Raw genomic sequence first — 18,715 nt, forward strand, 5'->3', positions numbered from 1 at the left:
TACTATTTTAGTCATTTCATGTAAGGAAATCTACAAATCCTTCTTCAAAACAGTTAAAAAAGTGCATGTCATGTATAAATGACAAAGTCCCATTAAGGGAAAGAAATGTTCCTAATGGTTTCTATTGTTGTGATGGAGATTCGACTGTTGTGATGCAGGGTCAAACTATTTATTCATACGTCTTTCTTAGGACGTTTCCAAGTTTTATGGTAAAGTGAGAGGGACAGCTATGCCTATTCCTGAGGGCAGTGAGGACAGTGCCAGCAGTGATGAGGACGAGGTAGTTGTGAGAGTGGAGCCCAGAAATGAGCAACAGGAAGACAGCGACAATGAGAGAGATGGTAGTGATGAAGGACAGGATGAGAATGAGGAGCCAGGCAGTGAGGAGGATCTTCAACCAGGGATAGGCCGTAGGTTGTTGTGGAAGTCAGCGATCCGTGCCCATTACCCAGTCCCTGCCTGGAAGATACGTCTGGCCACAGCAGAAAGGGTGCATTCCCCAACCTATTATTTTAGGCAGATGTTCTCCCCTGAGTGTTTCAAACACATTGTAGAGCAGACCAATCTCTACTCTGTACAGAGCAATGTGAACGCACCCCTGAATTGTTCAGAGAAAGAGATGGAGCAGTTCATTGGCTGTGCCTTTCATATGGGCATTTATGGTGTACCTGCACAACGCATGTGCTGGCAGACACACACTCGCATTGACAAAATTGCTGAGGTGATGCCAATGAGAAGATGGGAACAGATCAAAGCCAACCTCCATTTCAATGACAACACTATGGAGGGCCCTCATAATCTAGGCCAAGATCGGCTCTTCAAGGTCAGACCATTTCTTGACTTTACAGTTGAGACTATGAAAAGCATCCCTTTGACAGAGCATCTCTGTGTTGATGAGCAAATAATCCCATTCAAAGGGAAGAGTTATTTGAAAAACTATAACCCCAAAAAGCCCCACAAATGGGGTTACAAGGTGTATGTGCTTTGTGACTCCAAGGGTATGGCATACAACTTTGAATTCCATGTTGGAAAAATTCAACCAGTCAGTGGAATGCCTGACCTGGGTGCAAGCAGCAACATAGTCCTGCGGGTAGCATCCATAGTACCTCCATACCAGAACTTCAAGCTATACCACGACAACTGGTTTACTAGCATAGGTCTTGAAGTAGAAATGGCAAAGAGAGGTATACACTGCCTTGGCACAGTCAGAACAAACCGGTTGAAAGGATGTCCCTTGAAAACAGACAAGGAAATGAAAAAAATGGGAAGGGGCTATTTTGAGGAGAAGGTTGCTATGTGTGAAGGGGTGCAGGTAATTGCTAACAGGTGGCAGGACAACCGCAGTGTTACTCTACTCAGCACTTTCACAGGTGCACACCCAGTTTCTCAGGTCGAAAGATGGGACAAAAAGAATAAAGAAACAATCAACGTGACATGCCCCACTTCTGTTGCATTCTACAACAAACATATGGGAGGCGTTGATTTGATGGATTCGCTGATAGCACTGTATCGAACGAAGATCAGGTCACGCAAGTGGTACCTTCGAATCTTTTTTCATGTCATGGACATGATTTGTGTCAATTCATGGCTACTCTACCGTCGAGACCGTGAGACAAGTGGTCAGCCACAAAGAGGGGAACTCAGTCTAAGGGAGTTCAAGTCAATCGTTGCTGATGTTCTCTGCTCAGAGGGCACAGAAAGGGCCAAACGGGGGCGGCCAAGTCAAGTGGAGACTCCCCGAAAGATGGCTAAGAGGAGGGAATCATGCCCTCAAGAGGAGGTCAGGAAAGATGGCCTTGCCCACTGGCCATACTATACGGAAAAACAAGGCAGGTGCAAGTACGGCAACTGCTCAGGGCAAACAAGAGTGAAGTGCAGCAAATGTGACGTTCACCTGTGCTTCACACCAAAAAAGAACTGCCTGGTTCAGTTTCATAACTAATGGGACAAATTTGCATATATCTTTTTAATTATTATGGTTCAAGAATCATTCTGAAATGAAATTTTTTAAGTGTTTTATCAATAAAATGTGTTCATGGATAATGAAGCCATTGTTATTTAATCAATTGTTTTTTACATTAAGAAATCATGGAAAAATATATACCCGAATGGGACAAAGTCATTTATAAATGACGATACCCCAAAATAAAGGTCAAAGGTCAATTTGGGAAAGTGAGCATAGGAAATTTATTTTAGGCCTTAATACACTTAAAATCAAAGGTCATTAAATTTTTTTAGTTAATTTCCTTAATTAGTCCCATAGAGCAGAGGTCTTCAACAGGGGGGTCGCGACCCCCAGGGGGTCCGCGGAGGTACTGCAGGGGGGTCGCGAAATCTTTGGTTGATTAGACAATTTTTTATATATATATTTTTTTTTTACAAACCGTTTTTTCCCACAAATTGCAATGTCTTTAAATGCACAACACAAATCCAAAATATTATAGCGAACGGAAAAATGGAGGCAGATGTGCCAATCACGAGGCCGTGTGACACACGCTGGCTCATAGACATAATATTATGTCTATGCGCTGGCTCTGTCAGGTTCCCCGTGATTGGACGAGAGCCTATTCAGGCCCCAGTTTACTGAAGACCCAGACACAGGGATGCACGCAGCGACATTATTGAGAAGACCATACATATAAAATGGATCGTTTTGTAACTCGAGCGAAAAAATCAACAAGCACAAGCGAGATACCATCCACCAGTGAACATGCAAGTGACGAGGCAGAACCTGCTGCGCCTGCAGATGTTGCAGCTAATAAGGGTAAGCGCAAAAGGGAGAAGACACGAAAATATTCAGATCATTATCTGAAGTAGTTTACCTTTAAGGAGACAGATGGCATTGAGTTTCCAATGTGTGTCATTTGCTCTACTGTTCTTTCAAATCTATGAAGCCATCAAAGCTGCAGCGTCACTTGGAGACAACACACAGCCACTTAAAAGACAAACCTGTTGAATACTTCCAAGCTAGCCTCAAATCCCTCCAAGGTCAACAGACATTGATCAGAAAATCAGCCAAAGTTGGGGAGCTAGCTTTGAAATGCTCTTATCAAATTGCTCTTCGGATTGCCCAGAAGAAACAGCCATACACACTTGCAGAGGATTTAATATTGCCTTCAGCAACCGATATGTGTAAAACCATGTATGGAAATGATATTGACATTAATAAACTGAAAACCATTCCAGTGTCGGACACAACCATAGCTCGCCGTATAGACGAGATGGCATCTGATGTGAGGATGCAACTGATAGAGAAGCTGAGGTTGGCAGATGCATTTGCGTTACAATTAGACGAGTCAACAGATGTGTCGAAGGACGCCCAGCTTCTGGCGTTTGTGCGCTTTGTCGATGATAAGGAAATGCAGGAGGAATTTTTGTTTTGTAAGTGCCTCCCTCAACGCACAACTAGTTCTGAAATCTTCAAAGTGATCGATGTTTTTTTCAGAGAGAATGACATTCCGTGGACAAAATGTATTGCGCTGTGCACTGACGGTGCAAGAGCCATGGCTGGTTTAAAAAGTGGACTAATCGCGCTTGTAAGGGATGTGTCTCCGCAAGTGATTTGGACGCACTGCATGCTACACAGGGAGTCACTTGTTGCCAAAGATATGAGCGCTGAATTGGCAGATGTCATGGACTCGGTAGTGAAAGTAGTCAACCTAGTCAAGAAGAGCGCATTGCAAACACGTCTCTTCTCGAATCTCTGTGCTGCTGAGGGAGAAGAACACACTGCGCTACTCTACCATTCCGAGGTTCGGTGGCTTTCACGTGGAACAGTGTTGTCACGTGTGCTGGAATTGCGCAAGTCTATTCGGGAGTTTTTACTTCTCCAAAAGCGCACAGAGCTGGCTGCACTTTTCAGTGACAATGTTTGGGTCACCAAACTTGCCTATCTTGCTGATGTATTCGCTGAGCTGAACAAACTGAACAGTTCAATGCAAGGCCGCAATACCCATGCCATTCAACTGTATGACAAAATGGAAGGCTTTCTAAAAAAAATCAAAAGGTGGAGGGAGCGCATCGGGGAGGAAATATTTTCCATGTTTCCATCAGTGGATGAGCTGGGAGATTCTGCTGTGCTCTCGCCCCCCATTACACGCGCAATTCTTGCGCATTTGGAGGCGCTCGAGGGACAATTTGGGCACTACTTTTCTGAGGCTGACTCCTGGCGCAGGGACAAGACATGGATACTGTTTCCATTCACAGACAACGCAGCAGACGGCACACACCTGACAGTGACGGAGGAGGATCAGCTAATCGAACTATCCACTGACAGTACGTTCAGACACATATATGACACAAAACCACTCACCCAGTTCTGGATCTCTTGCCAGAAAGACTTTCCGCAATTGGCAGGAAAAGCCATGATGAGCCTTTTGCCCTTTGCCACAACCTATCTTTGCGAAAGTGGATTTGCCTCACTGACTTACTTGAAAAACAAATACAGGTCAAGGCTGCAGCCTGAGGCTGATATGACCCTCTGCCTGACAACCTCCATCCGTCCAAGGCTGGATCAGCTGTGTGCTGCTCATCAGGGTCAGACATCTCACTGATGTGAGAGTACGTGTGCCATCCACAGATGGTTTGAGGATTCATTGTCCCATCTACATGCATGTTTAGTGTTAAAATCTCATAGCTCAGTGTTTGTTTATAAATGACAGTGGCACAGCCACTCTGCACCTTGCACTTGTTTAAAGTTCAAACTTTTATTGTGATTTATTTTAATAGCCCTGTGTTGTGTGCAAGATATATGTTCATAAATGGCAGTGGTACGGCCACACTGTACCTTGCACTTGTTTAAAATAAAAACATGAATATATTAACCTGTGTATTATTTGAATAGCTTAGTATTGAATGTACAATAACAGTATCTATGTTTACACACTGCACTAGGCCCCGTTTAATATAAAATACAATTGTATGCCATATTAATAGTAGGGGGTCCCTGCTCCAACTCTCCATCAGTTTGGGGGTCCCTGGCCTGAAAAACGTTGAAGACCCCTGCCATAGAGGGTTAACGTAGGCTACAAAGGGCGAAAGCACTGATATATATAATATTGAATCCTGTCATGGTGGGGCTAATTACGCTCTACTGTATCCAATATAATCCATTGTAATCTATAAATTGATTTACATTTTTTATAAAGTATTATTTTAGAGAACATCTTCAAAGAAATGAAAAGTATCTCATGTAAAAACCAAATAAGCAGTTTCTGACCAAACATTCAGCAGGTCATAGACATGTTCACACAAGTCAAGCGTATACAAAGGAAAATGTCAATGGGATGAAATGTTAACAATAAATAAATTAAATACTTTTTTAAATATAAAAGGTGCATATACACATAAACAATTATATCAGAAACTACATGCATGTCAATCACTGACCACAGAAAAGTACTATATACTCTTAACTGTAGTATATATATTTACTAAATACATTAAATATAAGGAAGTATGTTCAGTTTTTGTTTAAAATAAAATGAAGTTTGTTAAAAGGACAGATGCCTTGCAAGTTTCTGACGTGACGTTAAAGTGCTTCTAAATCACGTTTCTTCAATGTTTCTCGCGATATTCCGGCTACTGTGGGGTAACTAACGTTACACATCACATATCCCAGCAGCTATCTAAGCTAAAGCTAGGCTAACTAGCTGCTACAGAGTGACATGTAGTCAACTTTACAACCAGTCTCAATGAAGGAGCTCCCACAGTGATTTGGACATGGAGATAAGAAATATCAAAGACCAGGTACTAAATAAAGCGTAATGTTACATAACTAACAGTAACGTTACTTTTCACAAACACTGCAAACAGTGCAGCTAGTCATGTTAGCAACATGTCGAGCAAAGTTTGCTACGATTCTAGTAGATGATACAAAATCTTTGCAATGCAGACATAGACTAAGTTTTAATTTGATGTTAGATATAACCGTTTGGAAGTGCAACTAGACCATATCATTGCGGTGGTTGGGCTCACTGGTACACGAAGTACAAACCCTACCAAACAAACATTTGAATCTTAAAATGGAATCACATTTCTCACTTGTATACTTGCTAAAGGTTATATGTGGAAGACAAGACAACTCTAGGCAATTCATTGCTATATTTTGTTATAGTTGCAAAAAGTTGTCGGAGTTTTGCATGATTGAAACAGTCAAAGTATTTCACTACAGTCAGTTAATCCCAATGCAATAATAAATGCTTTGAGTTGAACGTGATGTACTAGTCTTTACAGAAAAAGCATGTTCCTAAAAAAGGTTGTTTCTCGAGACAATTACATTTTCCCAGGAAATGAACAGAGAACATCTTGTTACTTACTCTTTACTCCGACACGTAACAGTTTTATTGTCAACTCGGCAAAGCCATGAATGTATCTTGACTGAGATTCAAGAAGTTTGCTGAACATGAAGAGCTGCGCCGCCTTTTCATGTGATAGCAAGTGTCCTGTGTGTTTTTGTTTTTTTGTCTGTTTATTATGTCACATCTGTGTTTCAGTCTCCATTGGTCCAGGCTATTTTTTGCCGAAACACAGAAGAAGTGACATTTTTATTGGACCATAATGAAGATGTCAATTCACTGGTAATGTTATCACACACCTTCTCAGATATAACGTTGTTATTGTTGTTATTATTGTGTAATCTTATATATTATATTTTTAGTCAAGTGTTAATGGTAGGCTATATTAAAGGAGTAAAAAGGGTATGACAGCATGATAGCTTTTCTTTAGTTAAAATGTATTGCTCCTATTTGTTTTAACTGACATGTTTGAGGCAAAATGTCAGTATGATTACAGATATCTATAAAAAGAGTTTAAAAAAAGAATATCAGAACTTTTTCAGCATATTCCTAGAAAGACATATAATTCAAGTATAACATGATAATGTGTAAACACATTTGTTTTTCTTTTCTCTCAGGACCAAGAACAAAGCACACCCCTTCATGCTGCTGCTTATTTGGGTGATGTCCAAACTATGGACCTACTTATTACTTCTGGTACAAAAACTATTTATCTCAAATTGAATAAGTAATTTAAATCACAGTAAATGGAAACTTCATATACTTGTGTATTCTTTTTTTACATATCACCATTTGCTGGTCGACTACAGGAAATCTGAAATTTTGCTTTGCTGTCTGTTGCAGGTGCAAAAGTCAATGCTAAGGACCGGGGTTTGCTGACTCCTTTACATCGAGCAGCTGCCTCTAGAAATGAAGTATGTTCCTATTTCAAAATACAGAGGATAGAAGGGGATTTTCTATGGACCTGACCAGAAGATATTTTGGTTTGACTACATTTTTATCTTTTGTTTTGTTCCGCAGAAAGCTGTAGAACTGTTACTGAAGCATGGAGCAAAGGTAAACCCTCAGGACAAGTACTGGCATACACCTTTACACATGGCAGCTGCAAAGTGGGCCACAGGCTGTGCTGAAGCTCTGATACCACACATGTGCAGCATGGATGTTGCTGACAGGTCAGGGAGGACACCACTGCATCATGCAGCGCACAGTGGCCATGAAGAGGTGCAGTTGTTTGTCTTTCTCCTCATTTCTTTCCATGTCCCAAGTCACTTTCTAACCTGTGTGTTCGATTGTTATCATACTGGCTGCAAACAATGGCTTACTTTACTGTCAACTGATTCACTGATTACTGACTTTGTTGCAACTCTAGTAACCATTGTATTATGTTTCTGCAGATGGTGAACTTGCTCCTTAGAAAAGGTGCCACGGTGAGTGCCAAAGATAAGAAGGAAAGGCAGTCAATTCATTGGGCTGCATACCTCGGTAAGTGGTGACATTGGGACAAAAAGACACACATTTATTTGCATTTATGTCTCGTAAGCTGAGTCTGCTACAGTCTGCAAACAGTCCGAAAGGAAAGATGGTGTGTTGAATTATGTGTGTGTATGGTAAAGATTTGTGGGTAATGTTAAGCTTTTCTTTCAGGACATGTGGATGTTGTGAAGCTGCTTGTGTCAAACGGGGCAGATGTGACATGCAAGGACAAACGTGGTTACACTCCGCTCCATGCTGCAGCTGCCAGTGGACAGTTAGACATGGTCAAATACCTGTTGAGACTAGTGGTGGAGGTAAAGTATATCAGTCATATCAGTACTGTACGCTCACTAAAGAACCATATTATTAAATGTGTTTAAAACTGCTGCAGAGGGGTGAAGTGCGTTTATATAAATGTGTATTTTTGGAACAAACCAACCCCTTTCAAATCAGACTTATTTTTCCTCCTTCTTTTACGGATGCCTCTGGCACTCTTGGTCACTTGACTTAACATTGATAATACATTTCAGTGTTTCATGGTCTCGTGTTTTGAAATCATCAGGCATAACATTGTCATAACCATGACATGACATGACACCTGTCTTAAACATTAATGAATACTTATGACAGTTGTCGTTAAGTGTCAATCGGTAAGTTATGTCACTTTTGATGCAAAGGTGACATTGTTTGAGATGTCCTTGTTATGACAACTTGACGTAAACCAAGACAACAAAACCATTCATAAACATGTCATAGCAGATATCCATATATGACGGTTTAATATCACGCTAAGATATCAAGCTGAACGTTTTTCTTAAGTTTGACAGTTAGGTGTGCTATGACATGTTTATGAATGGTTTTGTTGTCTTGGTTTATTTCAAGTTGTCATAACAAGGACATCTCAAACAATGTCACCTTTGCATCAAAAGTGACATAACTTACCGAATGACACTTAACGACAACTGTCATAAGTATTCATTAATGGTTATGAAAGGTGTCATGTCATGGTTATCACAATGCTATGTCAGTCTTATGAACACCCATTCAAGTAAATTGTTACCGATTCTTTTAATACTCATCAATGGTTTTCCTCCTCTGTATCTCAGACTGATGAACCTAACAGTTTTGGGAGCACAGCACTGCACATGGCCTGTCACACGGGGCAGGACGCTGTGGCCTCGGAGCTGGTGAACTGTGGTGCCAACATCAATCTTCCCAACCATCATGGCAGCACGCCGCTACACCTGTCCGCCGCCTCTTCCAGCGGGGTGCTGTGTCTCGAGCTGCTAATCAACAATGGTGCTGATGTCAATGTGCAGGTAGTGAGACCACTTCAGTACATGCTTTTTTAGGGATTTACACTGCATATAAAAAGCTTCTTGATGACCCTTTATAAACACACTTTCTGATCATAGATGAAGCTTATAATGAATGATATGCTTATAAGTAAGAATTAAGAATAATCAATGCTGCATCATGACTGATTATGTAATTCACTAATAACTGAGGATGCTTAATAGATTATTTAATACAATTAAATGCATCACACTTTATTTACTACAGCAGTGAAATATCCATCAATATGTACGACACTGTGCTTTACAATGGTAACTAGGATGGACCTTTAAGTATACAATAAGTCCTACTACAGTTGATTGTTGACAACTGTTCAGGTTAGTAAATGTGGGCGTCATAGAAAGTGTCAAATTGTATGAAATGATCCAATTAATAACGTAAACATTGTATATATGTATGCCATATTAAATCTAAAGATGTTTTCCTTTCTCTGTTTGACAGAATAAAGAAGGGAAAAGCCCTCTGCATATGGCCGCAATGCACGGGCGCTTCACAGGCTCCCAGATTCTGATCCAAAATGGTAACAAAGCCTGGCATCACAATTGATTCTGAAAAACGAAAATCTTGTTCTCACAATATACTCCGACTTAAATGATCATAACACATCCTCAAATGTCTAGTCTCCTGCTTCCTGTGCACACAGGTGGGGAGATCGACTGCGCTGATATGTTTGGAAACACACCTCTTCATGTTGCTGCCAGATATGGTCAGGAGCTGCTGATCAGCACTCTGCTGACCAACGGTGCTGATAAGACCAAGTAAGTCCGAACCTGTGAATGTTTAATATTTGTATTTAGTTTTTGATAAGCATTATTACACGGCTTGACACTCATGATCTTTAAAGACAGGGCATTCATGGGATGCTTCCACTGCATTTGGCGGCGCTCTACGGATATCCGGACTGCTGTCGAAAGTTATTGTCCAATGGTGAGAATCTCTTTGAGTCTATGAGCTCCTTAATTCATCATCTCCTTTTTTAAATTAATTACTGTCACGACTCAATATGTTTCGACGTAACAAAGTCTTATTGTTGGTTGTGTATCGTTCAGGCCAGTTTTACATCATGCCGTCTCAAGTGCCGTCAGCAGGGGATGATATTAACTCCTTAGACGACCACGGAAGGACCTGCCTGCATGCAGCTGCCTCTGGAGGGTGAGCTAACACACACACACATTAGGGGTGTGAAAAATATCAATACACTTGAGTTTTGCAAATATTAAGTATCTCAAACACATTAGAATCGTTTACCTGGAAGTATTTGTGACAGACAGTTTCTCAGATTGCACAAAACATTGTGTTACAATGCTGGAGGATAAAGGGACTCTGATAAATCAGATTATTTTGTTATGATTGCATAAAATACTTTATTTGTTGATTGTATGCATGTCGTGTAGTCTGCCGTGTGTACTATGAGATCGCTTTTCTTTAAATTGGATTAGAAAAACATCAATATATTACCATTATTGCAATATATTGAAGCCTAACCCCTGTATCTTAATATTTTTCCTAATTGCCAGATTCTTGCCCTTACACGGCCCTAAAAGCAAAACCAATTTTTTTACCAATTGCTCTGCTTCAAATGTTGTGTATTTGCTTAAAACACTACTGACTACTTTGTCCTCCTGCAACAGAAATGTAGACTGTCTGAACTTGCTGTTGAATAGTGCCACTGCCGATCTGGATGTAAAGGATCATTTGGGCCGGTAAGAATAGCTGAATAGCTGCAGCTAAAAATGTCAGTCTGTTTTGGTGTTACCTGATATCACAGCTGTCTCCCTGTTGCTCCCTGCAGATCTCCTCTGCACTACGCTGCAGCTAACGGGAACAGCCAATGCACCATCTCCATGGTGAGAGCCGGCGCTGAGGTCAACGAGCTGGATCTGACGGGCTGCAGCCCTCTGCACTACGCCGCTGCCTCACACACCTTTTCAGGGTGAGGGAACTTTTACTGTCACTCAATGTTTTACTCGTTTCACTCAGAGCTGCAAGTACAAGATCCTGTGGAGAGGTGATAATCCTCAGTTGATCTAGGGGCGTTTTAAAAGTGTCCATCTTTTCCTTCAACAGAGGGGAGACGAGCTCTGAGTCTGAACACAGTGAGGGAAAGGCACACGAAGCCTCTCTGTGAGTCATCATTTGTATTATATTAAACATATCGGTAATCATAAAGTAACATAACACATTATATATATTTTGAATTGTAACTAGAATTATGTAAAAATAAGTTTTGTTAACATGCTGCAACCGATCATAGTTTCCAATATTTCCCCAAAAATTAAAATAATTCTAAAGTTTAAAAAGTGTAATATTGTGACTATATAGTTTATTATATTTGTCTATGACTGCCCTAGTACCATTCTTAATCTTTGCTCTGTGTGTTCAGGTGTTTAGATTTCTTGCTTGACAGCGGGGCGAACCCCACTCTGAAGAACAGTAAGGGCTACAGTGCCGTCCACTATGCAGCAGCTTATGGGAACAAACAGCACCTGGAACTGGTCAGTGGTTTCTTTGATTTGGATTCTTTTTTGATATTATTGATAAGTGATAGCAGGCACCACGTAAGGTTGGCAAAGTGTTAATGTTTTCTCCTTCTTGTCTCCCTCATGCAGCTCTTGGAGATTTCATTCAACTGTCTAGAAGAAGTTGAGAGTAATATTCCAGTTAGTCCTCTACACTTAGCTGTGAGTAGCACTTACACTGGCTAGTTATGAAAGGAAGACTTTACGTTGACAAGCCTCTGACAATACTGTTTTATGCATTCTGCTGTTACAGGCGTATTACGGTCACTGTGATGCACTGCGTTTGCTTTGTGAGACACTTGTGAGTCTGGATGTGCGGGACATCGAAGGCAGGACGGCCCTCCACCTGGCTGCTCAGAGAGGCTTCGCCCAGTGTGTGGAGGTGCTGTTGAAGCATCAGGCCTCTTACTCCATGAAGGAGCAGAAACGCAAGTGGACGGCTCTCCATGCTGCAGGTGTGTGTTATGAGAGCAAAATGTAATGTTTTATTGTTAAGAAATGTTGAATTACATTTCTTTATTTTAACTTCTACCCCCCCCCGTGTAGCTGCTGAAGGCCACATGGACTGTTTGCTCTTATTGGTCAATGAAGAACAAAGTGGTGAAGTCATCGACAGTCCTGATACACAGGGACAGTGAGTCTTAGTCTCTTATCCTTACATTGAATAACTTTTGCCTTGTATAGCTATGGTTGTAATATGTAAAAGAAATAAACGGACTTTAAAATATGCAATTATATTGTAGTAACCCCATTCCCCTAGGGATTTCCTTTACCAACGTCCTCACAGCAGTTATTGTTTTTGTCGTATGCAGGACGGCTCTCATGCTCGCAGCTCTGGGATGTCACACCGACTGTGTCCACATCCTGTTGGAGAAAGGAGCAAAGGCTGATGCTGCGGACAAAAACGGCTTCACTGCATTACACAGAGCTGTAGGTGTACTTGCTGTGCTTGTGTAACTGTCCTATCATTTTATAATGGCAATTAATAACAAAAACCAGTGCAATTTCTTTCACTCATATCTTGTGTCTTCCCGCTGCAGGCTATGTTGGGCAGTGAGGACTGTGTTTCTGCTCTGTCGGAGCACGGGGCCTCTGCGCTGTGTAGAGACTCTCAGGGAAGGACCCCGCTGCACCTCATAGCGTCCCACGGCCACACAGAGCTGCTCCGAACTTTGCTAAAGGCTGCTATGAAAGCTGACCCTCTGGACTCCATGCTGGACTACAGCGGCTACACGCCCACACACTGGGCTGCTCACTACGGTGAGACATCAGAGCAAACGCTCAAACAACTCCTGCAATATAATCCAAGTCACATTTTTGCAGTTGTATGCTCACTACTTTCCAACACTTGCATTTTTGCCAAAGAATGTTCTTTCTATTTCTGTATTATCGTTATCGTTTTAGATTTGAATATGGATCATTTATCTGTTTGCTTCATTTGTTTATAGGGCATGAAGGATGTTTACAGATTTTACTTGAAAACAAGCTTTTTAGCAACCAGGAGGGACATTTCTTCACCGCATTGCACTGTGCTCTGTGAGTACTGTATTTCAAATAAATGCTCACACATCTGTTTTTTTTGGATATTATTTATAATGAATTGAATGTATTCTTTCAAATTGTAACATCTCTGTTCCTCCCACACAGCGTAAATGGACATGACGTTGCTGCTGGACTTATAGTGAAGACTGTTGGCCCTCAAATTGTTAAAGTTAGCGATGCCAAAGGAAGGTGGGTTCGAGTCGAGCTTTACTAATCATAAATCTATTTATTGCAGCACTGCAGTTATGGATCGGTTGAAACTGGGATTTTAAATGTCTACGTTTTAGGTTTATTTTCAATTCAGGCATGCATTTTGCAAACAATGGTTGTGCATTTTCAATTAAATTGTTGGGGCTCTACATGATGGTTGTGTTTTGTGAAAATATTGGTTTAGAAAAGGTACAAATATTGTATTAAATGTAAAATATCAAATGTATGCATAACTCAGATGTATTGCTAAAGCTGTTTTCAACCTCTTGTTTATATCATATTAAACTGAAAGCCTTTGGGTTATTTTGACTGACAACCAAACATTTGAAGACATTCCCATGGCCTTGGACACTTTTTTGTATTTCTTGACGCTGTTTAGCATTATAGGATACTCTTGTTAAATAATTGCAGAGTTATTGATCATGAAAATGACAGTTTCAGGCCTAAATTTCACATTTTATTTGAATGCAGGACCCCATTGCATGCGGCTGCTCATTCAGGAAACGTTGCCGGGCTCCAGCTGGTCCTGGATCAGGGAGCGGACACCAACGCTGTGGATCATTGTGGATGCTCTGCAGTGATGGTGGCTGCTGACTGCGGACAGACTCAGGCTGTTGGTATGTGATGAAGTTCATGCGGTCAGTGTCTTAATATGTGTTACCCCTATCATAACCCTTAAAACGCATCAGGGCCATTTTCAGCTCAAAAAGAGGAAAAAACTACATGCTCAAGGTCCCTCTTTCATCCATGTTTCCTCTCTTATTATTTACTTTCAAGCTTATATGGACATGATGATTTTAAGACAAAGGTATTCTTATATCTGCTTTTAGCATGTGTTTTGTCCCTCACACTCCTCACTGCTGCGTACCTTTTTAAAACACTGTATGCATCTGTTCTCCTGTTGACCTGATGGGAGTTGCTTTATGTTTGAAAGGTCTGTCTTTTATTTTCTGCATTTCAGAGTTCTTGCTGCACAAAGCGAAGCCAGACCTGAGCCTGGTGGATGTCAATAATAACACTGCCCTTCACTTAGCCTGCAGCAAGGGTCACACACACACACACACACACACACACACACACACACACACACACACACACACACACACACACACACACACACACACACACACACACACACACACACACACAGATGTACTGCATGTTTGAAATGCCACGATAATTCATTTTGCATGTGTGTAGCAACTGACCATAACCTTTTGAAAATCCAGTTTACTATGTAATCAAATATCCTTTCAAAATTGTCCTTGTTATTTCTTTATTTAGTGCAATATAATGGACCCTTCAGTTGCTCATTGTGTTAAAATGATGTTATGCTGTAACATTGAATGGTGTGGAATTGACTAAATAATGCAAATGAAATTAAAGATTTGATTACATTTTGTAATCACACTGAAGGCATGGACAATTTATTCAGGCTTTTTGTTCTAAGTGATATAATGCACTACTAAGATTGAACAATGTGTTTTATTCTGCAGGGACATGAGATGTGTGCCCTGTTGATCCTTGGAGAGATCAACGACTCTTCCCTCATAAATGCAGCAAACAACACTCTCCAAATGTGAGTGTTCTTAAAGTGCTGGCTGCTACTGTATACATGCTCTCTGTTATTTTAAATAGAAAATCATTTTAAAATGTACGAATAAGGAAACCAACCAGTACAAACTCAGAAGTGAAGTATAAGGCAAGTTTTACAGTGTTGAGTGTTAAAAGTGAAGTCATAACATCATTGCAAAAAACAGCTTTCTGAGAGAAAATGTACAAATATTTACCCTAATAAAAGCTGCAAGCTGTTCGTCCAAGACTCAGATGTTTATTCTGTTTTCTGCCATTTATTTTGTAAATTTATTCTAGAACGGGAAATATATTTGTACCATAAATAAAGGCACCATGATATCATCAAAGAAAAGTTAATCCTTTATATTTTAGTGACTCGCCTGCTATTGGACCCTGTAACCCTGCATGTGATTTATTTTTAAATTAAAGAGGTGTCTTTCTCATGCAGGCCTCTTCACATAGCAGCAAGGAAAGGCCTGGCAACTGTAGTGCAGGTGTTGTTGAGCAGAGGAGCAGCTGTGATGGCTGTAGATCAGGAAGGTAAGCAGGAATATTTCTATTTCTATGATACCATACCAAGCAGTCCTTGTTTATGCTAATAAACGTTCTGAAGCACTGTATGATAATTCTGTACCCATTGTCCCTCTTCAGGCCACACACCAGCTCTGGCTTGTGCCCCAAACAAGAACGTGGCGGACTGCCTCGCCCTGATCCTCTCCACCATGAAGCCTTTCCCACCCAGAGAGGCCGGCGCCGGTACAGCCTCCCATTTCAACCCCATCCTGAAGACCTGCGGCATTGCTGCCACCTGTGGGTCCGGCGGTAACCTCTGTCACGCCTAACACAGCAGCTGGTGTCCTGTAGGCATGCCATGATAATTACTTCGGCTGTACAAGATATAGCTGATATTATTGTCATTTTAAGACCGCTGAAAGAAGGATGATGTAAAAGCAGAATAATGCAAGTATCCCATTTTAAAGAGCAATGGAGTAAATTGAGAATTAAGAATTTAGACATGAACTAAATAAAACCACACATCCTAAACAGAAAATGTAATTGATTCTCGAGCTCTGCTTACAAAATTGCACTTAAACAAATATTAAACATTTGGCACGGGGTATAGAGAATAATTAATTCCTTAGCTTAAACCCAAAAGGTTCCCACACCAGAGCTTTAGAGTGCAACTTTGAAACCAAGTCTATTCGGCTCTATTGTGTTATTCTTCCAAACCTTTTGTCTGGTCAGTAGACGTCAGGAAAAACACCAACAAGCCTCGAAATGTATCTACACTTGTGTGTGTACGTGTCTCTGTGTGTGTTGGTGATAGAAACAACCGAAAAGGCCGCAATACATGTTTCAGCATTTTTTATTGCTGTTAACAGATTTGGGGCTTTGAGTTCTTTATAAGGGTCGGGAAAAGCCTGCAGTTATTCTGGCATTATGTAAGCTAAAATCTCATCCTCCATAATATGTAAAGAAATATGCATGTTAACACAAGGGGCTAAAATCAAAGTCGACAAGAATGATCAAAGACGTGTCCATATATCATACGATAAGCTGATAATGTAATTACCTTGACAGGCCTTAGCGGGCTGTGGGCCGGGACCGGTGTAGGACGGAGTGAAATTTCACTCGTGTGTAACACAAAGTCTCTGCCCTCACACACACATAGACACACACAAGTCCAGGATCATGCCTCGCTTCTTCTCTAGCGCGTGATGACAGCTTCCTGCACATTATGTGCTTATGCACTAGCAGCATCGATTGCTTCTCTAAAATCTAGTCTTACACATTACTAATATTAGCAGACCTCTTAGATTATATATCTGCCAAGTGAGTTGAGTGTAGCACACGCGTATGTTATTTTAATGAAGTACTAACCATTTGAAATGAGAGGGAGTTTTAATATGAGCACACTACACATCCTCTCCACTTGAACCCCGTCCGCTGTCAGTATTGGGGCAATGTCTCGTTAACCAGCAAAGCCTGAAATCTGCATGTTTGTCTTCAGATGATACAAGTGCAAGAGTGCTCGGATGGTTGTGTGTTAGTACTGCGTGTGTGTTTGTCAGTAAGAGCTATTTTGCATATTAGACATTGCTTCTTAATATACTTGTTTAAAAAAAATCTAACAGGTGCTTTAAACCTTTTATGCAATTAATAGGACTATTTTTCTATCCTGTCGTGAGTGTAGCAGACAGTAAGCTGATACAAAAAACATTATTATTCTAATCTTATCATGATTTATACAAGTTACATTTCAGTTTAGTTAAGTCACAAGCATGTGCATAGTTATATAGTTTACAGATTTTAGTGTATATATAGTTCTTAAAATAACGTTCAAATGAAGTTAACCTTTTAATTGTATTATCATGAAAATCCCAAATGATTGAGAATTAACCTCAGGTCACTGCGTACTGTACTGTGGGTGCAATAAAAGGCATATTTGAGCTATATGTTGCATAACAAATGTAAAACGGAAGTATCAAGCTTATCAATAAGCCAGATATTTAACCGTTTGAGAGCACAGGAAAAAAAAATCTTTCAGTCTCTGAGCGTAACAGTCTTTAGCAAATGTGTCATTTCATTCTTTTTAAATTTCTTTCACTAAAGATTCATTTCATTATTGATTTAGTTTTGAATATTTTATTGTTATGTTCAACTTTCACATTACAAGTTTTAAGAGCCCAAGTTGACATATTTTAAATTGCCTGTTTCTTCGTCTAGAACCCAAAGATATTTAATTTGCATGGATATCAAACTAACAGAGCATCCAATCCAACACATTCAAGAAACTGGAACCAGAAAATGTCTGGTATTTTTGTTTGACAAGTTACTAAAAATGTTTAATTTAAAATGGCCAGTTTACCTGTCATTTGAATGTTTCAGCACCACATTTTTTAAAATCTCTTTTGTCATTATAATGTTGTCAGTGTGCAGTTAACTTTGGGAAAATAAACCACTCGCATCTAATGACTTAACAATCACTGTGAAAAACTAAATTATTATGTGGCTAGTGAATACATAACAGCATTTACAAATGAGGAGAAGAACTTTTTTGGGAAGGCCCACAGTTGTTTTTATTAATAGTTTTTCACCTGTTAAAGAAATTAGCAATGAATGAGGTTTACTTTAAATTTGTTTTCTTTTTATAATTTGACAGCTGTCCACACAGAATTAGATATTTGCAAATTGATATTTTTCCCTAGTAAAATGTGCTGTGTTATTTTAAGATGGCTTTAAACTATTTGCACTCCGACATTAAAGTTTACATAGTGTCCTTAGGATTATGCAAATATACAACATTTTAAAAGTGCATTCTACAACTTTTACCTTTCATGAGACACTAAATCAGTTGGCGCTTTTTATTTTATTTTATTTGAATGCAATTACTGTGAGAAAACGGTTCGACATTTCTAAATGCAAGCACAGTGAAATGATTAATGTTTGTTTTTAGCAAGTGCTCTTTTCATAAACTGTGTGTCTTCTGTACTTTTTACTCAGATTTCAGGGTGTATCTCCTAGCTTGAATACTCTCTGTGATCTTTGTTGTGGATGGCATTCATATGAGAGACAATAAATTAATCACTACCATGAGATGGGTTGTTGCAGAATTTTCATTCCAATGTCACTTTTAAGCTCCATGACCACATAAACACACAGCTTGATCTACACCCAACAACTAACTGGTTTTGAATTTGTATCATCAAATTGTGAAACACTTTTTATATGCTTTTTTTTTCT

At 40.0% G+C, this 18,715-nt stretch overlaps 2 protein-coding genes across 2 annotated transcripts; both read left to right on the top strand.

Annotated features, from left to right (window-relative positions):
* The first annotated feature begins 229 nt into the window (after nucleotides 1-229).
* LOC134883456 (piggyBac transposable element-derived protein 3-like) lies at nucleotides 230-1,942 on the top strand. The gene has a single exon (XM_063911827.1). It carries the CDS (start codon nucleotides 230-232, stop codon nucleotides 1,940-1,942), a length of 1,713 nt encoding a protein of 570 aa, XP_063767897.1.
* A 3,634-nt stretch (nucleotides 1,943-5,576) lies between these two features.
* LOC134882997 (serine/threonine-protein phosphatase 6 regulatory ankyrin repeat subunit C-like) lies at nucleotides 5,577-18,568 on the top strand. Its single transcript, XM_063911070.1, has 28 exons — nucleotides 5,577-5,748; nucleotides 6,495-6,578; nucleotides 6,914-6,992; nucleotides 7,140-7,210; nucleotides 7,317-7,517; nucleotides 7,691-7,778; nucleotides 7,941-8,083; nucleotides 8,876-9,088; nucleotides 9,567-9,645; nucleotides 9,769-9,883; nucleotides 9,970-10,052; nucleotides 10,175-10,277; nucleotides 10,757-10,828; nucleotides 10,918-11,058; nucleotides 11,193-11,249; nucleotides 11,509-11,620; nucleotides 11,735-11,806; nucleotides 11,898-12,099; nucleotides 12,191-12,278; nucleotides 12,457-12,574; nucleotides 12,685-12,904; nucleotides 13,093-13,180; nucleotides 13,292-13,375; nucleotides 13,868-14,013; nucleotides 14,358-14,438; nucleotides 14,891-14,975; nucleotides 15,420-15,511; nucleotides 15,623-18,568. Exons 1-28 carry the CDS (start codon nucleotides 5,722-5,724, stop codon nucleotides 15,811-15,813), a joined length of 3,135 nt encoding a protein of 1,044 aa, XP_063767140.1. The 5' UTR covers nucleotides 5,577-5,721; the 3' UTR covers nucleotides 15,814-18,568.
* Nucleotides 18,569-18,715: the final 147 nt, after the last annotated feature.

The sequence above is a fragment of the Eleginops maclovinus genome, chromosome 20 (assembly GCF_036324505.1).
Source record: "Eleginops maclovinus isolate JMC-PN-2008 ecotype Puerto Natales chromosome 20, JC_Emac_rtc_rv5, whole genome shotgun sequence".
Classification (NCBI taxonomy): domain Eukaryota; kingdom Metazoa; phylum Chordata; class Actinopteri; order Perciformes; family Eleginopidae; genus Eleginops; species Eleginops maclovinus.

Excerpts from the sequence above, each read along its gene's own strand:
- LOC134883456 (XM_063911827.1), top strand. The coding sequence starts at position 230 with ATGCCTATTCCTGAGGGCAGTGAGGACAGTGCCAGCAGTGATGAGGAC.
- LOC134882997 (XM_063911070.1), top strand. The coding sequence starts at position 5,722 with ATGGAGATAAGAAATATCAAAGACCAG. Across the intron at positions 5,749-6,494 it reads TAAGAAATATCAAAGACCAG|TCTCCATTGGTCCAGGCTAT; the intron begins GTACTAAATAAA and ends TCTGTGTTTCAG. Across the intron at positions 8,084-8,875 it reads TGTTGAGACTAGTGGTGGAG|ACTGATGAACCTAACAGTTT; the intron begins GTAAAGTATATC and ends TCTGTATCTCAG.